At 46.6% G+C, this 23,304-nt stretch overlaps 3 protein-coding genes across 3 annotated transcripts in view; 1 reads left to right on the forward strand and 2 right to left on the reverse strand.

The window, feature by feature from the left end:
• The window catches only part of LOC122626033 (neurotrimin-like), a 29,748-nt gene extending 21,610 nt beyond the window's left edge, over positions 1 to 8,138 (reverse strand). The window contains exon 1 of the mRNA XM_043806137.1: positions 8,000 to 8,138. Within this exon, the coding sequence (XP_043662072.1) occupies positions 8,000 to 8,138 (139 nt within the window). The remainder of the gene's footprint in view (positions 1 to 7,999) is intronic.
• Positions 8,139 to 12,643: 4,505 nt separating this feature from the next.
• LOC122626790 lies at positions 12,644 to 14,024 on the forward strand. Its single transcript, XM_043807167.1, has 3 exons — positions 12,644 to 12,798; positions 13,134 to 13,319; positions 13,376 to 14,024. Exons 1-3 carry the CDS (start codon positions 12,644 to 12,646, stop codon positions 14,022 to 14,024), a joined length of 990 nt encoding a protein of 329 aa, XP_043663102.1.
• Positions 14,025 to 15,219: 1,195 nt separating this feature from the next.
• Positions 15,220 to 23,304, reverse strand: LOC122626020 (tiggrin-like). Its single transcript, XM_043806120.1, has 6 exons — positions 23,155 to 23,304; positions 22,279 to 22,539; positions 18,644 to 21,918; positions 17,622 to 18,581; positions 15,516 to 17,531; positions 15,220 to 15,455 (listed from the first exon to the last, which is right to left on the reverse strand). Exons 2-6 carry the CDS (start codon positions 22,526 to 22,528, stop codon positions 15,393 to 15,395), a joined length of 6,564 nt encoding a protein of 2,187 aa, XP_043662055.1. The 5' UTR covers positions 22,529 to 22,539; positions 23,155 to 23,304; the 3' UTR covers positions 15,220 to 15,392.

A 23,304-nucleotide genomic window follows, 5' to 3' on the forward strand; every position in this document is an offset into this window, starting at 1 on the left:
TGTGCTAAACATTTTTGATGGCCAAATCATCCAACCATTTGAGTACATTTTGGTTTATTTACTTATGGCTCTTTGCACCACACTGACAATTGATTGGTTTTCGCTTCCTACGACTTTCTTAAGCATTTTGTTGTTAACTTCTAAATCGATTGAACTGTATAAATGGGTTGTTCTGGTGAGTAAACCCCCAAGGATTACCCGTTCCTAGGGATCTTCCTAACATTCACGCCTCTCTAATTGCCAATTTCCGAGAAACACAAATAATAATTCGCTGAATGTTGCAATGAGCAGGTTACAAAGTTTGGCAAAGGAAGCCGCGCGTTGCAAATTGGTTTTGTAGCGAGAAGAGCAGATGCAACACCTCCTAACGAGTCACTTTCCCATTCGCCACGTGCCACCTAAAAACCCCTTTGCAAATGACTGCATGCCGAAGTTCAAAAGAAAGATTGTCTTAAATCACAAGCACCCTCAGGATTATACAACATTTAATGACTGCCACGTGGCGGAGTATTTTTATGAACCAGAAGCATTGCCAGGATCTTGTGCTTGTTTTTCAGAAGTTTTATTTTTAATTAATAGAACAGACGCAGACACTTCCATTTGGCCGTGTAAGCAATTTTGTCGATAAACAGAAGATTTATGCAACTTTATGGCACAAATAATCGAACAGAAAGCCAATCAACGAACACAAATGCATTTTACTTGCAATATTCGAACCGGAAAGTTGACGCATTTTTAAAATATATTGAATGTGCCTTGTAAAGAATTTATTATTCTCTCGCTTTAAAACCTGTGAAAGCTTTAATTCATTATAAGTAAAAAGCAAATGTTAAATGAGTTCGAAGAGCAATCAATATGTGTTTTTATTGGGCTCGTTTAGTACATGTCTGTGAGTGTTGCAAAGAAAAAACCAACATCTGGGATAAACAAGTACAACTCTGGCAAGAAATACAAGCCAAAATGGCAATGGAATCAAATCAAATAAAGTGAAATAGAAGTTCAAATAAAATGTGATTATATACTTGGTGCCTTTTTGGCATTCTCGTTCTTTTGCAATGACTTTCCCCGTATTTACCAGAATTTCTTTCCATGCTTAGTTGAACGTGCTCAGATAAATAGCACAAACGTAAACATTCGATAAAATCTCGGAACACAGAACGAGATGCAGCTGCAGCTGCCTAACACAATGGATGAAGTGAAAATTGGAAAATTCATTTTCACCAGCCCGCAGACGGAAGAGCAAAAGATCCAGACTGAAGCGCCCGGGGGCAGCAACGCATATGAACAGGAAAAAATAGCGATAACTCAAATTGAATGCCAATAAAGTAACATATGCGCTCCCCAGGCATCCGCGCAGCTCCGCCGGAAAAGTCAAACAGAGCCAGATCTGGACAGTTCAGTGCGTCAGCGCACTAACAAGGCGCCTTCGCGAAGGACACTCTCCTGGCCACCAGGCCACCCCCATCCACCACTCTCTCTGCTCTCCTCACCTCTCCCGGCCACTCCGGCCACCCGGAAACGAAGCGAATCGAACTGCCAACAGCAAAACTAACTAGCTTCTTTTATTCCGTTGATGCCGCCGCGGCCCCCAAAGTAATGCCAATCTGACATAATACCTTATATGTTCTATATGTGGGCCACTTGGCGAGCAGGTGAAGTTGGCCACAAAGGAGGTGGCCAGGTGGGTTGGGGGAACATTCAAGTGGGTTTTGTTGACATCTATTGACACCATGCATACTCCTATCTAAAACAGCAAAAGCCTTCAAAGTAGAGATACCCGCAAAGGCAGGATATTAATATATATGTACATGGGTTAAACTCCCTATGCCCAAGATTCATTTGGATCTTCAGGAAGATCTCTTAACATTTTTATTTTATTTTTACTTTCAGATAATTTAGTATATTGACAAAACAAAAGACATTCCCTTGGCACGTCATATATAACCCATTGCTGCTTTGCCGGCAACATAGAACATTGCAGCTTGCAACCAAACTGCACACACATGCGAATGCACGAGCGTGTGAATGTGCGGCAGGTGCATGCCACTAAATGATACTGAGTGCACATTGCCACAATTCTTCGAGTGCGGCACTTGCGGCTCCTGGGTGGCATAATTTACATAGCTCGGGCACTTGAGGCAACCATTGTATATAGTACATAGTATACACGTACATACCCACGTACATTGCGGCGCACAAAGAGCAGGGAAAGCGAAATGCTGATGCAGTGGGGCGCCGTGTGATTAGCGCGATTTAGCGTGCGGACTTGAAGATGCCCGGCTACGCGGCGTATACGTAATGCCTAATTAGCGTTAGAGCTAAAAACTTTTTATTGCAATGGCTAACCGCGGGCAATGCAAGCAAACAAGCAAACAAACAAGCCAACAAACAGACAGACACACAGACAGTCAAACCGGCAAAGCAAACAGACACAAGGCCAACTCAATGGGCCAACTTTAAGCAACAAATTTGGTTCGGCCCTCGGCTGTGCCCACCACTGCATCCATATCCATGGTGCACGCACCCAGGGAAAGGGGGCAAGCAGCGGATAGAGATGGATGATGGACGACAACTGTTCGGGGCATGCAAAGCGCGATAATTGACCCGCGAGCGAGTGAGAGGGATCTCTCTTTCAGGGCGTGAGCTCCTGTGTATGTAAGCCATGCAACTGTGCAACAACTTTCGCTTTGATAAAGGACCTTGGCGTCGAGTCAAGTCGAGTCCTTTAAGCGGCAGCCGGGCGTGCTCCCAGTTACATGGCGCACAAAACCCACAAAAGTAGCACAGAGTGCGCGGCATACGAACCCGCATTCGCATTCGCATCCGCAATCGCATCCGCATTCGAATCCGCATCCGCAAGCCGCCCTCTATTCTCGACTTTAAGCCCTACTTATGGAAAATTTAAAAATAAATTTAAACCTAACTTCTTAATTAGTCGAATTACGCTGGGGTTTTAAGTGCTGTAAGAACTTAATTATTAATACTATAAATTTTTCATATTCCTAACATATCGCTCCATTATAAAACTAAACAAGGAGCTATTTTTGATAAATTTAAGTCGAAATTTATTTATGAAGAATGACAAATACATAATCATTCAAGTTTCCTTCTTAGTATTACAAACATCTTGTTACAAACTGGGCCAGTCTATCGTGCGATAAATACCAAAGCACTTTAAAAATTTTTTTCTTTATTGTATGAAGCCATTTTATTAGGCGTAAAAAACAACATTTAAATGTTAACACACCATTTAAGCACAAATTTACAGCAAACGATTGTAAAAGTCAGGCGGCGGCAAATGGAAAGCAAAAGGGGAAAGCCGGAAAACTGCGGCGTGCCAAGCGCCCGGAGTGTGGTTTTTCCGCCTGATGGCTGGCCACTGCGGCAGCTGAGGCGGGCGGGCGGTTGGGGCGGAAAAGGTGGTAAAAAAAATTCAAGGAAATCGTCGGGAAAAAACTTGTTCGAAATTTATTGACGAAAACAAAGTCAAGTGCTGAGCAGAGCAGCCAGGACCCCAAAAGGACTAGCAGACACCCAGCCGGCTCTGATTGCATAGATCCGTGGGTCCATGTGGGAACTAGCCCATCTCCATGTGTTTACGAGCTGAGATAAGCCCAAGCCACCACGCCGCCTGGCCCTGGCCCAAGCAAGAAATTAAGTATGCCACACGTTGCCCACTGAAATGTCGCCGAGAGGAATCCTAGCATCCCAGCATCCGAGCATCCCAGCATCCCAGGATCCGAGCATCCAGCCATACAACCGCAGAAGCAGAGCCAACTATAAATCTATCATGTTTACGCCGGGCTTGACGAGCGTGAGGAAACCCCACTCCGATTTCCAGTACACTTGAGCACAATTTGTTTATGCAAGTCGAGTGAGGCTGCTAGCGGCAAAACGTTTCTTGAATTATGGCTTTGTTTATCCCAAGTTGCAAAAGGCGAAAGCACAAATGCTGCTGCTGCTGCTGCCCCAGAAGGGTTCAAAGTTTTCGCCATTGCAGACAAAACAAAGTCGAGCAGAAAACTCCACAAACGCACTGCATCGGGGGATGACTCAGTCGTTATCTGGCCCAATGGAGGCGTGATATGTTATGGCACCATAACAATGGATTTTATTTTCCCCGCTTATTGATATCGTGAGTTGCTCTGATTTTATTGTGGCAGAGTCTTAACCCAAACGAAAGGAACACCGCTTTGCCCTTCGCACATTGATAGCATTTAGAACAGGCGGTCCCAAAAATAATGAAACTGCCTTATCATCTGCCGTTTGTTTTGTGGAATTCTACTTTGGTTTTATTAGTACTCGTCATGTGTTTTCTCAACCGCATCAAGTTGGTTTTAACCGAAATATAAGCTCAATATTTATCGGTGGACAAATCAAAAATGTATCTGAGAAAAAAACAAACAAATATATGATGGTCCGAATTTCTTACCAATTCTTGGGGAACATTTGTAAATATTATTCCACTGAAAATTGAAATTGCCCCGCAAAATACAGCACTTATTAGAAGTGGCACGTCTGTTGGCAATTTTTCATCGAGTGTAGACTAACAGGTACCTCTGATGAACTGATGAATTTTATGAAATCTCTGGTTCAGATGAAAAATTCATATATACACTCCTTGGGGGAACCACAAGAAGTTTACCTGTCCGAAGTAAGAAAAGAAGCAAATAATTTGAAACAGTGTAAAGCGCCAGAAATAATTTTGATGAACTTGCAGGCACAACATTGCTAAAGCGTTCCTCTCCTAACGAACAGTTTGCCAATTACCCAGGATGGCCTGCCTGCCCCCTTTGGAGTCCACTCCCCAGCTTTGGTTAATTAACAGGTCTTTTGGCCACACTGCTACTGGCACCAGCGCCGACCTTTCTCAACCAGGCTAGGCTGAAAGATGGGTGTTTGCGTTTGCTTTGCTCACTTGATGGCCGCGAAGCGAAATGTTTTCTCGGAAAACGCTCCCGAAAACGGCTGCCATGCACAGGAGTGGCCTTGTCAAGGCCTTCGCGACCACAACCGCCGACTTTAATTAAATTAACAACACGAATTGTCAAACGCAGCCAGAGCATCCAGCAGCCAACATCCAGCAGCAGGCAACAGCAGCTAGCAACGAAATGCGAAGTTTGGGGAAACAAACCTTATTAAAAACGTGTCAGAAACATTTTCATAAATATTTCAGGTGCAACTTTTTTCCGACGTGGCTTGTCAAAGTGCCAAAACCAAAGTGTCAAACTGTTTACGTAGAGGCTACGGAATCAATAAGGTGCTGAAGCTTGTTTCGTGGACTCGAGTGCGTCCAAAGTCCTGCCAGAGTGAGCAACAAGTGAAACTCAGTAAAACAAACTTTCCAATTTGCAATATCAATTATACATAAAAAAAATGAAAACATCACTTTTTACTGGACTTGGTTAGTTTATGTTTAAAATGTGCAGCTTAAGTGATTCAACTGAAGCATCTTCTACATATAAATTAAAGACGTCTTATAATTCAAGTGGCGATACAAACACATCACACTCGTAACGTAATCCGCATTGACCTAGAAGATGGGAAAAACAATAAAACCACATTGAAAGCCCTCAGAGTTAAGTGTCGTGTATCATTATGTAATGTCACATTTAAACAAAGGGCCTGCGAAAGTGAATGTACATGAGTCATTTGATGACGTGTGAAAAAAGACAGCTCTGGGGGATGATCCAAATCAATGTCAGTGGCAAGGAAAGGAAACATAAGAAATTACTCAAAGTCAAGAGGTTGTTGAAACTATGTTTAGCAGCCTACTTCTCGAAACATTTCCGGGCTACTATAGGTGCGTGTTGGGGTAAGCGACATAGAACCCATTATAACGCCAGATGACAGATAAAGCACAAGCCACACTAAGCCATTTCCATAAGCAGGCGATCATTTGTCAGCTGGACGGACATTGCCGACACATAGCAGATTCAAAGGATACATCCTACACCATCAAACACCTCATAATCCCGGGCAAATTGGGGCTGCATCTACGGCTCTACAATACTCTTTGTTGGGGTAAAAAATATATTTAAAAAGCACTGCATTTGTGGACAATTCAGCAAACTATTTGAAACAATCAAATCACAATGGAAAATGCATTAATCTAACTCAAATATGTATTAAATATTCTTGCTGATGAGGGGCGCTATGTGGCTATCATATTTCTTACGAATTTTAAGAAGAACTCGTTAAAGAGTTTCGAATGGCCAAATTAGGCTTAGGAAATTATTGTTTAAAGCTACTCATAGGTTGAAAAATATCCTTCAAGTGCTCCCCTCCCTTGCTCCACCGCAGAGCAATATAAACAGAATGATTTTTACATGGCCTCATAATGGGTGATGCTGGTAGCACGTGGTCTGTGGTCATTCCGGACGCTTATCCGCCTTGATTAGCAATTAGCACGCGTTCTTGTCTTCTGTGGGCCGCCGAGCGTTGAATTATTGGACGAAGGTCAGCCGATCCGGGCCCAACCTCCGATGTCTGGTGCCCAGTGGGCCAACGACCCAATGGGCCAAAGGGGCAGCATCCCGCATGGGCGTTATGCGGAGATTAATGATGTTGCCTGTACGCCGTAGTGGTCGAGTAATGATTTTCGCCGTTGGCACTCACATAAATCAAGCTGATTATCAGGTAGCGATAGTTGGTTCCGCAGATTGGAATATGGCATTTAGTTTTTCGCATAAAAAGAATTACCAATTTGTAAAATGTTAGGTGTCCCCAAAATAAAAAGACGTTTGGTAATCCTTAGAACAATAATAAACACTTACTGCTGCTGCCATCCCTTTGGCTAACTTCATTAGCCCGACACTTCCCGCATCGCAGTACTTAATCGTCCCAGCTCCGAACCGAAATGATTTAAGTTGATTTGCTCGCTGGAAGCTAAATCAGAATCACACCAGGAAACTTTCTGCTTTCAAGCTAATAAATGGCGTACAAAAGTTTTGGGTTCGCTCGTTTGTCATTTTCCTGGTTAACTACTGAACATGAGTGGGGGGGATGGGGAAGAGGTCACCGTATAATTGTCAATTTCATTTGTGTGGCGCCCAACGCGGGGCGAAGAAGTTCAAGTAGGCGTCGTTGAACAAATAAAGGCAGACAGCAATAAAATTTATTTAAGTGCCCTCATAATTGTTAACAACAATAACAACAAATATAATAAAATCCAAACAAAAGGCAGCTGCAAGTGAAATGAGCAATTATTAAGCCATGAAAATTGTAAGCCAACAACAACACGCGTCATAATAAAGTTATTATTCCAATGAAAATCCGTCCGGCGGGTGATTCTGGGGTATTTAAAGTGGGAAAAGGAGAATGCTCCGTAAAATACTGAGCAATGAAAATATTAATAACGTTAATGAAAATTACATTTGCAGGCCGCAAACTCGAGGAGCAGGTTGTGCAGAGTTTTTCGACTATTTAACATTATTTTACATTACTTCACATTTACATCACTTCTTTTATGAGCTTTTTGAATCAAACTAGTCGGTTTGTGTTGAATATATTTTTCATTGTCAAATTAAATGTTTTGCAATCTCAAAAATAAAAATATATACACTAGAAGTTAAATATATTTATAAGTATATGTAAAAATATTAACCCTTATTATTACAAGTAAATGGACAGAATACCTGATTAAAATGCAATTCCAATTGTTTGTATCAATTAAAATCACAATCATTATTTTCAAGTAATTTAATAATGCTGAGTTCACCATTAATTTACTTGACCAGATAAATTACAAAAGGAAAAGAAATTGATAATTGTGAATATTTACTTAATGTATTTGATTTATACAAATAAATATTATTTCTGCCCCCTACATTAATAACCCAAAAAAAGTGCAATCGGAAACCTTTTAACCATGTAGTGTGCAATAAAACAAAGTATAATTTAAAACAGTTATTTAAAAGGTGTATAATTTTTCTTATATAATAAGTTAAGTTAAGTTGTCCAGATAATTTATACGACATTGAACATTAGTTTTACTTACCATTATTTAGGGTTGAGCCACCGACGCTACCGGCGTTGCCTTCACTTCCAGTATCTGTACTTAGTGCCACAGTCGAGGCAATCAGGCATCCAAGGCCCACATACAGAAACGAGGAAATAGCTTCGAGGTGGTATGCCATTATTTTGCTGGGTTTGATGCCACTTTTTTACCGATGTTTAGCTTCTCAATTAAGAAATTTTAATTACTTGTAGCGTACAAATATTTTGTGGCATTACTGTATATTACTGTATATTCAGGTTCATGTTTCGTTTGCTTTCGGAATCGCTCAACGTTTAATTGCGATTGGCTTTTATTCGCGCTTCCCCTGAAATATAAGGAAACATGAGAGGAAATTATTGGTTGTCATTATAAATTAAAATATAGGTCATTAATTTCAAAACAGTGAAATTATACACGACTGCCTGCCTTTAGGCTTGAGTGTACATTCAATATGTCATTTCTGAAGAGTCTAGGGTTCCACAAGTAAGTTGAGTTGCACGACTATCAGATACCCGGTACACAGCATATTGATTATTTATTATTGATTATATTGATTAAAGAGATAAGCCCTAAAATAGAGTGGTTTAATCTAAGCTTTTAAATTCCATGACTTTCAGGGATCTTGTCGTTTATACGGATATACGGACAGAGAAGCGGACAGATCGTTTTTTATGATTAAGAAATGGTATGAAGTCTTTTAACTAGATCCGCATCTCGCTTTCATTGTTTTGCAGGTGGTAAATTGGATTTAATAAGCCAGGATCAGCATCAGGAAGATATCAGAGCAAAGGCCAGCACTAAACTCCGTCCGACCTCAAATCCGTTCAGATGCCAAGGACAACGTTATCGTCATCATCAGAATTATCAGCTTCCTTTCCGTGGTTGTTTTGCTGCATGCATGCATAGATGAATTTTTTCCTTGTTTTTAATTCCTGCTCGTGTCATAAGCGAAAAGCAATTTGCTCTGTCAGCTGTTGTTTTACACTCCGGCTACGGCAGTCAAGTAAACCCATGGAGGTCCTTCCAGTCTCGTCAATTTCTTCATTCTATTGCAATATGAATGCATTTCAATTAGAATGCCTCCTTGGGGACAGCTGTTGTGGATTTTCCATTAAGTAAGGGTTATTGAAACCGAATTGCAAAACTTAATTGATTTCTAAGCCGACGACTCAACTTTCATTTTGGGTGTGATATATAAACTAAGAATTTGAACGTTGCGCAGAGAACTATGTAGTAAACAACTTACAACTTAAGAGTGGCATACAAATATGCTAAATGGTAGCCTAGTTCTAGGGAATTAATGTAAACTTCTTGGCGGTCGGCTGCTTATTCCCATTTTCTAATATGGTAGTTTCACATGATCGATTTAACATACCAAAAATCTAAGCTAAGGTATTAAATTAAGTTGTTAAACACCAACCGATGGGCAAAGATATGTGATTTTGTATATGAATGGCGGATATATGTGAAGTTTATTTGATATACCACAACGATTGTACGATCCATAGAACTAACCGCGAAATGTAAATGGACCGTGAATACATAATGCATTTAAATCATTGTAAACAGCGATGTTTGTGCCCCGCAGACAGAAAGGATATTTCCCACATCTTCGAAGTGATGTAGCCGCGTGATGAAAAGGAACCAGCGGTGAATGTTCGCAGTTCTGACTTCTGCTCTGTCTTTCCGTCTCCTAGGGAGCATTTACTCGCTTTTGCATAATAAATCAATTTACATTTCCATTCACACGCAATAATGAATAACGAATAATAGCAACAAGCCCGTGGCGCAGGAATCTCCTTGCGTATTCTTTGAGTATAAGTATGTACATTTATTTGGAGGCAGTAGCATGAGAAACCTCTTCTTGTTGCACTAAAATCACACCGAACGGTATCAATCAATCAACAGCAATTAATTATTTAATTATACTTATTAGTTCTTTTCTGGCGATTTTAACAATTTAAGAATGGTTTTTTATACAGGCCAGGGAATTTTACCAAAGTGTTTGTTTATCTAAAAGATTCAATCTTCAGAGCTATTCAAAAGGTTGTGATTATTTAGTAAAACTATTTACTGAAGTAAACGAAAAACTTAAATAAAAAACATGAACACAATACACTAACCAGACGCAGGATCGTAAATTTATACTACCTCTTTAAATGATTTCACTCCACGGTATATTAATCTTTTCGATCGGACAATCATGGCAGATTTCTGCACGTTTGTTTACATATATAGTAGCCGGCTTTCGCACTTCGGTGCACATTGCCACCACGCAGACGGCCGTCAGGAGGATATATAAATATCTGAGTCAGACTGTGCGCGGTAGTTGGAAACGCACAATTTAAATCGGAAATAAAGACAGAGGGTGTTTTAATTTAAACAAGTAGATATCGGTCCCTACAAGGATGCCATTTGGCATGTAGAACAATAATCTGCAACGCATTTGATGCCTTGTAACGAGTGTCATAAATGAAACATGAAGAATATTAAGTTTGATGTCAGAATTGCATGCAATTCGGATTATTTTGAACGCCGCCTAATGAAACATTCAAGGTGCAATCAATTGCCTACACAATTGCTCAAGCAGAGGTAAACCAAGAGGTAAGCGGAAGGATCCATTGTGGAAGGTGCAGCTCCATAAGCAGGGCATCCTGTAAACTCTATTATGCCTTCAATGTTGCCCATCTGCATCTTCGTTACACATCCGATGTCGCCCTGCTTCCAGAAACTAATAACTCACCGTGGCAATGTCTGGCTGCTGGATGGGGCGTCAGATGTCGGCAGGAATCAGCAAATCAATTTATAAATAGAGCAGCGAGACAACATAACAACGGATTTTCATGTTTCCCTCTGCCGTTCTCCGTTTTTGCAACATAACTAAATTAGGGGACCACGCGGCAGACACACAGACGCCGTCACAAAGCCAGCAGCTCCTCCGGTGGGCAGCGGAGGTGCATAAATGGCATGGATGGGGGCAATAGAGGGATAAAGCACTCACAGCAGTTGATTTACTACAACAACTATTTGCCACTAATGCCAATCGAAAATACTATTTTTAACTATGTATTTGGCCAACGCAAACAAGACCACGTACGCGCGTCCAAGGAATCCGAGGAATCCGATTCTGGTTCTAATACCGTTTCCGATTCGAGTTCGGATTCAAAAGCGATTGCGATTGCGATTGCGACTGCAGATACGGATGCGGATGCGGTACCGTTGACTGACGACAACCGAACGAAACGACAGCCGAGTTCACACTGGCACCAGCATCCCGTCGTGCGATTCACTTCGGCTGCGGCATGTTAAAAAGATAAACAAATGTTGCGGTTGGCCGTGATTTATGTTAGCTTACATATGTTTATGGCCCTGCCTACAGAGCCAACAGCACTTTCCGCTGCTAACAGCCCCCAAAACAGCGAACTACCCAACGATTTCTTTTAATGTACTATCTGTTCCACCAGCTAATGCGACGGGTTAAATTTTATGTTTATCATGTGAGAGATAAAGTGTGAGAAAAGTTAAAGGTCGCAGAATTTCTAGCACTGGTATGTGCACATGTGCGCCTGAGTAAAGAAACATATTATTCCTTTCTGAACTTAATAGAGCAGGGCGTATCACTTGCGCAAGCATTTTTCACTTAGGCCGTAATCTCCCTCATCTGTCTTACAGTGAAAACATGTTTTTCATCTTCGCTAATCATTAAGCATTTGTTAGTTGGTATTTTGAGCGGGCATAATGGAACAATGTTTTAGCACTTCAACACATTTCAAGCTGAGGACTCTATGCATTTGTAAGTTTTATGACCATAAATGTCAGAGTTCAAAAAGCAAGATTTCTTTAGCTTGCTGTTAAGTTCGCTATCTTAAGATATGAATGCTGTAACACAAACTTCATTTAAGAGAAATTTGCAAATAACATGGTCTTTCTTTGCTCCACATCCTACATTTCCCTTTATAACCACTTACAAAGCTCCAACAATTTGGTCCTGCAAGCCATAACATTTCCCACTGTACACCCCAAGCAAAGCTTCTGCATGTTGGTCCTTCAAGCCTTAACATATCCCGTTATTACCCCTAATAAAGCTCCCGCTAGTAGAAAGCGCTCACTGCTCAAAGGCATTAACTTTGAGCGTCCGTTGGAGCTTTAAGTGGTGACGAAAGCTCCTGTCACAAGACGCTTTCCTCTCCTGTTGACTTTTGGCAACTTGACAGCGCAAAAAGCGAAAGCCACAACACTCAGTCGGAACAGCTGACTCTCAAAGGTGGCCGCACCATCGCCACCCACCACCCTACATATCTGCTGCAGGGCCAAACAGAAACTCCGTCACTAGGCTTACGGACCATTTCACTCCCCAGAAAGCGTGGGGGCGTCACCGTCACCCACTGACGTCGACGCACTCGGCGCATGCAAAACAGTTACGCGCTGTGCCACGGAGTGTGTGGAGTTGCGTTGAAAGGGGCTCCGGAGTGCAAACGGTAATCGAAAAGCCCCCGGGAAGGGGCCATCACAGCGGAGCCTTGACCCGAGCGCCACGCGTGAAATGTGGCGCCTTGCTGGCGAAAAAATGATGTGAAATGCCAAGTGCAGCCACATCGAAGCCAACAAGGATCTTGTAGCAGCGGCAGGAGCAGCCCCTTCTTCATGGGTTCATGCCTTGGCAGCTGTGCCCCAGCTGCCGCCGCACCCGCCCCATCCGCCTGCACCTCAACGTCCGACTCCACCACCCACTCGACGTCCTCGACGTCGTCTTCCCTGACAACTCCACCCACGTCCTGGGTGGCCAACAGCTGGCTCTGGTGAGTGGGGCCAATTAGTTGAAGCTCAACTCCGTTGACTTTCGTTCGCGCGCAAATCCGCTGACCAATCAATACTGGCTAAGCTCGGGGTGGAATCGGCTAGTTGGGGGTCAACAGCCTAAAACTATGCAACGCCCGCTGGTTGCCACAAAACAATGTGCCACACGCGGGCTTCTCGCCCAAGTGGGTGGTTACTGCAACTAGATCTGTAAACAGTAAACACCAGTTATATATGAATTCCGTCAATAAGTAATAGCAGCTATTTTGTAAATAAAAAATCATTTTATAAAAATTAAATTAAAATAATAAATTTTATAATAATTATTATCTTCCAGGCGAAAGAACAGATCCGCAGGACGACAGGACCCAGAGGCAGAGCTTCTATCGAGGACCACCAGGCAGCGCTGCCAGCGAAACGGATTCATCTACCGCATCCTGCGGCTCAAGAGGAGCCAGCAGTGCCCCAGCTTTCTGGACAAGTACTGGGAGCAGCAACCCAGCTACGCCAAGCTGCCGACCACGTATGTTGCCTCTCGTAAGGTGTTGCTTAGAAATGAAACCTACTAAATACTTGCAGCGCCATGTCGGACATTCAGATGCAGAACCTCGACGCCGGCAAGTTGCTCAACGCCCAGACGACGTCCAGCAGGGAGACGGAGATGGGACTCGGAGCGTACCAGCGCATGACCAACTCGCGGGCCAGCTCCTCCTTGGACCTGGAGTGGGAGCACGAGTACTCGCAGCTGCGGCAGTATCAGTTCCAGTGCCAGCAGGTGCCCAAGGAGCTGCCGCCAACGCCGCCAAAGCCACGCTATGCATCCCTGGACCAGCTGGCGGCAGCCAATGCGATGGCCACCAGCCAAGGACGACACATGGCGCGCCAGGCCAGGTTGAGTAGCCAACGCCACGGCGGTTCGCTCACGCGGCACTCGTGCTGCTCGTCCACGCAAAACTCCTGGTCCCACATCTCCACGCCGGAGTCGCTCGAATGGGACGTGGACGAGGAGCGGGAGCAGCAGCGTCAGCTCCGCCTGGAGGATGACAATCTGGATGATAGAACGCTCAAGCTGCTGCATCAGATCGAACAATTGAAGCACCATGTGCTGCAGGAGACTGGCGATGGACTCAGCTTGGAAGCTGCTGCGGTCGACGAGCTCACCGAGGGCCTTCAGTTCCGAGCAACGCACTTCGCCGGCGACTCCCAGCTGGAGGCCCATGTAAGTTGATTGGAGTCACTTTAAAACCTATCATGCACATAGTTTTAGGGTAAGAGGTGTACATAGCAGATGTGAGGAGCAGTTATAGTATCCTGTAAGGAGCAGGTCGTTGAAAGATACATATATAGAAACCCGTTTCCGTTTTAATCATAATTTTACTATCTGACTTTTTCGAGTTTCGCTATCTTAAAGACTTTATCTGTAAGCCAATGTCTATACTTATGCACTCATAAAAAACGATGCTTTTTAATTAGGGCTAAACCATAGTTCGTTAAAAAACATTTTGAAATGCTTTGCTAATTGAGGGATCAAACATTAAAATCTGAGGTAAACATTTTGACTTGCTTTTTCTTAAATTTTTTTTAAATTTTCTGCCTATTATTTGTGTACCGCTTGCCTTATAACAAACTGTCAAACTAAGTCTTTACTAATATATATTTGATTAGATGAACTAAAGAATTTCGCAACATCCTTAGTTTCATTACATATTATTACATAAGCATATAAATGGAAAATAAGTTATGAAATTTAAGTGCCTAGTCTAAGTCCGATCCGAGTTCAAAAATTAAAGTACTCAAATAAAGATAGAATTTAATATCCTGAACTCAAAATGTGTCCTATAAAATAACAGTATATCAAGCAAATAGTTTGCATTATTAGCCACACAGAAAACTCAATTGTCTATTCTATACCTATTTATGTGTGTGTGTAAGTTAGGGCTTGAAAACTATTTAAATTGCAGAGATTTATACTGAAATATCAAGGTGTAGTGAAAAATGCTATATATTTCTTTCTCCTTGCTCCAAAATTGTGCTTTTTGGATTAAATCCGATTCAAAAATGTAAATGCATTCGTTAAAGTAAGAGCTTTTTAGAGCAATACATTAGTGACTTCGTTACATTTTGAAAGCTGATCAAAAGAATCGCAGCTATCTTGAAAATTAAATTACTTTAGGTACATACTTCAATCTTTATAGACCAGATTGGTAAATAATACAAAAACCACTTTATCTTTTTATCAGAGAACTATCCGCTGCATTCTGTTAAGTTTTTGTTGTTCTTGTAAAACGAATAGAAAATATTTTGTAAAGTCTGCGCCGAGATTTGATCGAGTTTGCTAATTAAATAAGTACCTAAGTTTTATTTTGAAACTCGAATGTTACTCTCCATAGACTACAAACACTAGTATGTAAGTACGTTCACTATTTTCGCTGCACAGTAAATGTCATTTATTTGTGTCTTAAACTAAGAGGATTAAAGAAGGATTTGTAGAAAATATTAAGATTTGTATTAGTTGAGAGTTTCATCTCGGGTAGTAACTTTTTAGTTCGGACTAACAACAGTCCGTTGGTAAATGGCAGTTATTTGGTTTGGCCCTCTAGCCGAGCTTTCCCTTTAGCTTCTCCCAGAACGACGGTGCTGCAGTGGCTTCCACCTCCACCTGTTGGAAGATTACAATCATTACCATCTCTGATATCCCAATCTCCTCTTGATCACTTACCGGCGTTGCTTGCTGCAGGGGTTGACTCCTGCTGCTGGTGCTGCTGTGACCGGGCTTTTGGTCAAAGTGGAGGTCCTCCTCAACCTGAACCTGCTGCTGACCGAGATCCTCTGCCTGCTGGTTCCAGTCCGTGTCCTCGACTTGCGTTTGCTGTCCAAGGTCCTCCAGCCTTTCGTTCCATCCCTGCTCCTCCACTTGCTGCTGCTGGCCCAGATCCACTTCCTGTTGCAATGGCTCGTCCCCAGAAGCCCGGTTCCACTTTCCTAAGCTCGCACTTGCACTGGCCGAGGATCCGGTGGGTCCGCCGCTAGCCGAGGCGGAGGCAGTGCCCACTGGCACGTTGAAGGTGTAGTCCTGGCGACGGTACTCGTACCCACCAGACGGGCCACCACGGGAATAGGGAATTGGAGGCGTTGGTGTGGACACAATGGCTGCAGAACTTGGTGGCCTGGGACGGGCGGTATCGCCCTCCAGTCCCGGCTCGTCACCCTCGACAAAGGATTCATCGTAAGTGTGGGGCGGCTGGTCACCGCGATCCTTGGAGAATATTGGCTTGTACACAGCAGTGGCATTGGTGCTTCCTGGGTCCACCACATATCCGCCATTGGAGCCGCTGTCCGCGGGAAGGTCGATGAGTCCCTGGCTGAGCAGGTAAAGTGTGCGGCGCCAGGCGACCAGCTCTTGGCCGAACTTGCCATAGCGACTCTGGAGACGACTCAGTGTCCACTGGTGACGCTTCTCCCACTTCGCCGCCTCGGCAGCGGCCAATAGCTGGCGGTGATTGATGTACGCCAGCTGGCGAAGCTCACCCTCGCGGAATTGCTGCAGATCGCTCTGGGACATGCCGTAGTACCGGGCCAACTGGTTGATGCGGGCGAGCTCCTGCTTCTGCCAATCCGAAAGCTGCTGCACCGAGATTTCGTACCTCTGCGCGAATTCCGCCAGCAATTTGGAGTCCTGGATCTGCCAGGTCTTCAGCTCCGTCTGCGTCATGTTCTGATTGCCGATGAACTCGTACAGGCGGTCACGTTCTCGCTGCTGCCAGGTGGTCAGATGGTTGAGGCGGCGCTGCTCCAGGAACTGCCCCAAGTGGCTGATGAATATGCGTTGGGCGGGCGCCAACTGCCCGAGGCCCACCTGATAGGACTGGGCCAGTTGCGTCTGGAAGCTCGTGTCCTGCGAGATGAATTCGAGTAGCTCCTGCTCGGTGATCACCACACCTTTGGCCACTTCGCGCAGACGCTGTCGCTCCTGGTCCTGCCAGTTGTTAGCCTGCCGCCCATTGTCTGCAATCAAGCCCATGTCCGAGAATCGACGCAGCTGGCTCAGAATGAACTGCCGCAGCTCCTCGTCGGTGATCTTGTACTGTGAGGCTAGGATGTGGACGTCACGGAATAGTCGGTTCTCCAGAGCCTGCCTACTGATGCCCGGATGGTTGACGATCTCCAGATAGATCCGTTGCGATTCAATGCTCTGCCAGGCGACACCTGATCCACGATCGATTCTGCGCTGCTCCAGCAGTCGGTTAAGCTCGTCCTTGTACCAGACCTTCAACTCTTCCACGGTGACGTGGTACTGCGCGACTGCATCCTGCAAGTGCTTCTGGTCGTTGTTGAGCCGGAGCTCCAGCTCATCGATGGTCCAACGCTGCTGCTTGCGCTGCTGCTGGTTGATCAGGTTGTCGATGTGCAGCCGTTCCTTGGCTTGCCACTCGGAAGTGACCAGGCCCTCGTTCTTGGCGCTCTGGTCCAGCCACAAGTGGATGTCTTCGATGGTCACATGGTACTGGCGTGCGATCTGCTCGAAGATCGGCTTGTTGCGGATCAGGTAGCTCTCGAATTCCTGCCGGGTGAAGGGTCGCTGACGGGTCACGCTTCGCAGACGCGTCACCAAATCGCTCTTCCAGGAATCGTTCTGGTCGCCAACCCATATGTTGCTAATATCCTCGTACCTCACGTTGTTCTCTGGTCGTTCAATCACTCCGATGAGCGAGAGGCGGGCGGCTTCTTTTTGAACCTGAAATGTAAAATATAGTTGTAAAATGAATTTAAGCATATAATCATTGGATTTGAATTGGTGCCGAATTAGAAAGTCGTCTGGCCTTACCCATTTCTCCACCTGCTCCACAGTGACATGGTAGTCGGTGGCGATGCCATCCATGCGCTGCTTGTCGCGCTTAAGGAATTCCACGAAGTCCTGGTAGCTGGCACCATTGCGCTGTTGCTCCAGCCAGTCGTTGAATCCGTTGCTGATCTTCTGCTGCCACTGGGTCTGCTGCTCGATCTGGACGAGGCCAGAGCTCTGCAGACGACGCAGCTCCTCCCGGAGCCAGTGGTCGACATGGTCGATGTCCACGTGATGCGTTTGCGAAAGGCTCTGGAGGCGGGCGTGATCCTGGGTCAGCTCTCGCTCCACCTGCTCGTATGGCATCTCTTGCTGCTTCTTCAAGAGCATCTCTATCAGGCGCTGCTGCTCCTCCACCTGCCACTTGCTCAGGTGCTCGACCTTAGCCTGACCTGTGGTGCGCAAATTGATCAGCTGCTGGCGTAGCCACTCCTCGATCTCCACAACGTTGACGGAATACTGGTTGGCCAGTTTCTGCAGACGGTCTCGCTCCTGATTCAGCTCCATCTCGAACTCCACGAAGGTCAGATGGTTCTGCTGCTTGACCAAGTTCTGCAGTCGCTCCAACTCGGACACCTGCCAGGCGCTAAGGCTCTTTAGGGTCTCCTCGGTGCTGCCGCGCAGTCGCTTCAGTTCCGCAATCATCCACTCCTCGATCTGCTCCACGTTTATGCGGTACTGATCGGCAAGGTGCTTCAGATGGGCACGGTCTGCCAGCAGTTTCTCCTCGTACTCGGCCGTAGACAGACTGTTCTTGTACTCCGAAATCAGGCTCTTGATGTAGTCCCGCTCCACCCTCTGCCACGTTTGCAGTTGCTCGATCTCGAACTGGCCGTTCTTGCGCAGATCCTCGATCACCTGCTTCACATAGTTGTCGACTTCCTCGATGTGGACGTGGTGCTGTTCGGCGAGGTTCATCAGGAAACGTCGATCGTTGTGGACCTGCAATTGCAAAGTAATTCATTTCAATGCTGTTTGTCGAGTAATATATGATAAAGACTAACCTTGGCTTGGAACTGCTCCAAGGTGATGTTGGAGTGCTGCTGGAGCAGCGACAGGATTCGCTGCTGCTCGGTGCGCTGCCAAGCGGTGAGCTGCTCGATGTTGAGCTTGCCCTGCTGCTTCAGTCGCTCGATTTCGCTCTGGAGCCACGTCTCGATCTCCTCCACCGAGGTGTGGTACTGGAAGGCCATGGTCTGCATGTGCTCGCGATCCTTCTCCAGCTCGGCCCGCAGTTCCTCGGCGCTCCACTGTTTGTTCTGCTTGATGAGGGCCTCCAGGCGTTCGCGCTCGGCCAGCTGCCAGGAGGTCAGATTATCGATTTGAAGTTGACCCTCGTCACGCATGCGCGCCAGCTCCTGCTTCATCCAGCTCTCGATCTCCTCCACCTGTACGCTGTACTGGCGGGCCAGGCGCTCGAGGAGCTCCCCATCCTGCCGGGGACGAGCCCCCCGGTGCTCTGTGGGCTTGTACTGCTGCTGGGGCCGGGTCTTCAGATGCAGTCGCTCCACCTCCTGCCAGTTGGTCAGTTTTTCGCTGGGCTTCAGCAGACCCATTCCGATGAAGCGCTGCTCCTCCTTCTGGACAAACTGCTCGATCTCCTCGATCTGCACGTTGTGCTGCATGGCCAGGCTCTGCAGTTGCTCACGATCCTTCAGCAGCCACTTGTGGAACTCCTCGACGGTGAAGTCGCGATCCTGCACCATGTTGGTGAGATTGCCGCGCCACTCCAGCTGCCAGTTCTTTAGCTTCTGCATCTCAATCAGGCCCTGGTCCTGCAGCTTCTGGATCTGCTGCCTTATCCACTGCTCGATCTCCTCGACGCGCACCTGGTGCTGTTGGGCCAGGCTGTAGAGGTGGGTCTGATCCTTGCTGATCTTGGACTCGATCTCCTCGATGGACAGGTTGTTCTTATTGATCAGATCGAGCAGGCGTTGTCGCTCGATCTTCTGCCAGTTGTTCAGCTGGGACTCCATTCTCAGCTGTCCCTCGTGCTGCAGTCGATCGCCCTCGGACTTTATCCACTGCTCAATCTCGGACACCTTGACATTATAGGTCTTGGAGAGGTCCTGGAGGCGTGCCCGGTCGTTCAGCATCTTGCGCTCGAACTCGTCCAGCGAGTACTTGTTCTGTTGCACCAGCAAAGAGATCTGGGCGCGCTCCTGCTCTTGCCACTCCTTAAGGGTTTCCGCCTTGACCAGACCCTCGCTTTGCAGGCGCAGCAGCTCCTTCTTCAGCCAGTCCTGGATGTCATCGACACTGATCTTGTACTTGTCGGCCAGCTTGAAGAAATGCTCCTGGTCGTTCTTGATCCTCACCTCCAGCTGCTCCACCGTCAGCGAGTTCTGCTGCACGATGGCCTGAAGACGCTCCCGTTCCTTCTGCTGCCACAGGATCAGCTCCTGCTCCACTCCCTTAAGCAAGCCCTCCGACTGGAACTTCTTCAGCTCGCTCTTGATCCACTGCTCGATCTCCTCCACCTTTACCTTGTACAGGCGCGCCATCTCCTCCAGGTGGCTGCGGTCGTTGATGATGTAGTTCTGGAACTCCTCAATGGTCAGCTGGTTCTGAGTCGCGATGTCGCGCAGGTTGCTGCTCACGCTAATCTGCCAGTCCTTGATGTGGTCCTCCAGCTGCTGCTGTCCGCGCACCTGAAGGCGCTGCAGTTCCTCCCTCTGCCACTTCTCCAACTCCTCAACGGACACCTGATACTTGGTAGCCAGATTCTGCAGGTAGTTACGGTCCACGTTAATGCGCTGCTGCACTTCCTCCACGGAGCCGCGGTGCTGCTGCAGAATGTTCTCGAGGCGGGAGCGCTCCGAGCTCTGCCATGCGGTGATCTTGGAAACCTGCTCGTTCTGCTCCTTAATCAGGTCACCGATACGGGACACCTCGCCGCGAAGCCACTGCGTTTGGCTTTGCATGTCACCCTGGTACTTGATCGAAAGGTTCTTCAGGCGCTGTTGGTCCGTTTTGATGGAGTTCTGGAGGGCGGCGATAGTGGCGTTGTGCTGACGAATCAGCTCCTCCAGACGCTGTTGCTCCTTGGTGTTGTCCTCGGTCAGGGAGCTCGACGACTGGTAGTCGTAGGTGGTTTGCGGCACCGACGGCAACTGCGGCGCCAGAGACTCGTTGACCTGGTTGAAGTGGACGTACAGACGCTGCAACTCCTCGCGCTGGAACTGCTGCAATTGGTTCTGGCTGATACCATGCTGATGTGCCGCCTCAGCCAGCTTACGTGCGTTCTCGTTCTGCCACCGCTCGATGTCCTGGGCGGTGAATCCGTTCTGGTGTACCAGCCAGTCCAGGCGACCACGCTCCTGCCTCTGCCAGCTACCTAAGTCTTGGGTACGCGACTGATACTGACCCAACAGTGCTTGGTAGCGGGCCAGTTCGCGGCGGTGGAACTCCTTGAGCACGGGAAGACTAACCTGGTAGCGCTGCACCACGCCCAGCAGACGCTCCTCCTGCTGCTGCTGCCAGTCGTCCAGTCGCTGCGGCGTGGTCAGGTACCAGAAGAGCCTCTCGCGCTCCTCGCGCTTCCACTGCTCGTCCCGCGGGATCGTGGACTGGCCAAAGGGCTGCTGCTGATCGAGCACCAGCTTGCCGTCCTGCCAGCGCTGATGTGACTCCGATCCGCCCACGGAGCTGGTTCCGTCCGAATTCGTGGTGAACGTTTTGTTAAATCGGCGTATCACTACGGTGGAGCCTGCTCCACCCGGCGACACTGGCACCATCTGGTTCAGGGCACTGTTCCTCAGCTGGTCATCCAAACTGACCACCGAGTTGTAGCCAACCACACTCGGCTCCCTGTTCTCCCTCACCCAGTCATGGATGGTCTTCTTTCGCGTGATGGTGGTGGTGGTGCTGCTAAGTGGCAGCGACGTCTGCTGTTGGCCATGGAAACCGGAGTTCAGTTGCGCAGAGCTTCCGTATCCCGACAGCTTGGTGGCCTCGGTGCAGTTGCGGTGCACCACATAGGTCTTGCCATCGATGACCTTCACCTCAGCGGGATAGGCGTAGTTCTTCACCTCGTCGAAGCCGCTCAAGTCCACGGGCTGATAGGGACCCAGGCCCACTGTCTGCTGCAGACCGGCGCTCTCCACTCCGGAGTATCGCTCGAGCAGCTCGGCGGCCTTTGCCTCGAAGAAATTGGGCTGCGCAATGGTGTGATAGGTGGTTATGCCTTGGCGCATATCCGCCACCAGCTGCTGGCTGATCTCAGAGGTCAAGTGGTCCAGCTGCGAGGTGCTCTTTCCACTAAGGCCTAAAACAGAAGCTGAAGAACCAGGATCGGTTAGAGGTTTTTTGCAAAGATAAGGGGGTCAAAACCAACAAAAGTTGATTAGGCAGTGGAAATATTTACAACCCTTTTTTAAAGTTAAACAGAAATAAGACGAATATCATAAGAAAGTTGAGGGAACTTCTTGCTTGCAGATCTAGATGGCGTTAGTTGATATTCTACATAGGATTCAAAGACTGAAAATGACGGCTTATGAAATGCAGTTTTCCAAACAAAAAACCATAATCACATCTCCTTAAATCTGCATTTAGGCTTCCAGAGTTTTTTCCCATTCACCTTATATAACCTTCTGTTTTACTAGCTGTCTAATATACTCTTGAATTCATATAAACTTACCACTCCAGGGCGATGTGTAGCCAAAGTTGGTGGATCCCTGCGAAAGGACGTTGAACTTCTGCTTCAGTTGGTTGGCCAGCTCCCGCACCTCATTGAAGTGGGCGGAGGCAAATGAATTGAGTTGGGGCACGGTCTGTCCACCTCCATAGCCCGACGACGAGCTGGATCTGAAACTGGAGCGCTGATAGGTCTCGTAGCCCTGGCAGATGGCCACCGCCAGAAGCAGGGTGAGCCCTCCCAGAGCCCTCATCCTGTGATGCGCTGCAAATGAGCAGAAAAAAAAACCATGTCATTCACCAATACCATGTACTCCGAAAGAACTAGAGCTCCGGGGTTCTCAGGGGATTCGGGTCACTTTTTTAAGCCCAAGTAGTCGTATTTTCGGCGTTGATAAGGGGAGGATGTCGAATCTAGTTCAGACCGTAAGTCAAGACTATCGCATCGGCTCCGGACTTGTGGGTCGAAAAGGTTAATCGGGCGATAATGCGCGCACTGCCCGGTATCAGCCCATGAAAAAATCACTCTTATTTCAAGCTCACTGACCACTTTGGGGCTTATTTTTCTGTTTTTTTATTTTTTTTGACAACAATTAGACTAATGTATGTGGCCCCGAATTCCCTTTTCATCCGGTTTAGGTTGATAAGTGCCATGGACTTGGCGACGTGTAACATTCGGTTTCAGGGCCCCTTTAGAAGATGTCACCCCAAATGGGTCACACATGCATTTTCCCAATTTAGTATTGCTTATTTCTGGAACACATTTCTTGGGCCCCTGCAGGCTGTCGCTATTTATTTTTAAATGTTTTCCCAACTTCTGTCTATTTTCATCTAACGCATGGATGGTAATCAGACAAATTATGCTGCTGCAATGACTTACAGTTCTAATCACTTTCCGAGAGGAATCTCGTTTAACACTTTAAGTACGTTTCACAATTATCTATTGATTGAATGCAGGACACTTTGTGGGGTGAACCCTATCACTGGCACTACCGAAATCTTTCCGAGTCGTGGGGAAACCGCTGCGCCT

This window comes from Drosophila teissieri, chromosome 2L (genome assembly GCF_016746235.2).
Source record: "Drosophila teissieri strain GT53w chromosome 2L, Prin_Dtei_1.1, whole genome shotgun sequence".
Lineage (NCBI taxonomy): Eukaryota > Metazoa > Arthropoda > Insecta > Diptera > Drosophilidae > Drosophila > Drosophila teissieri.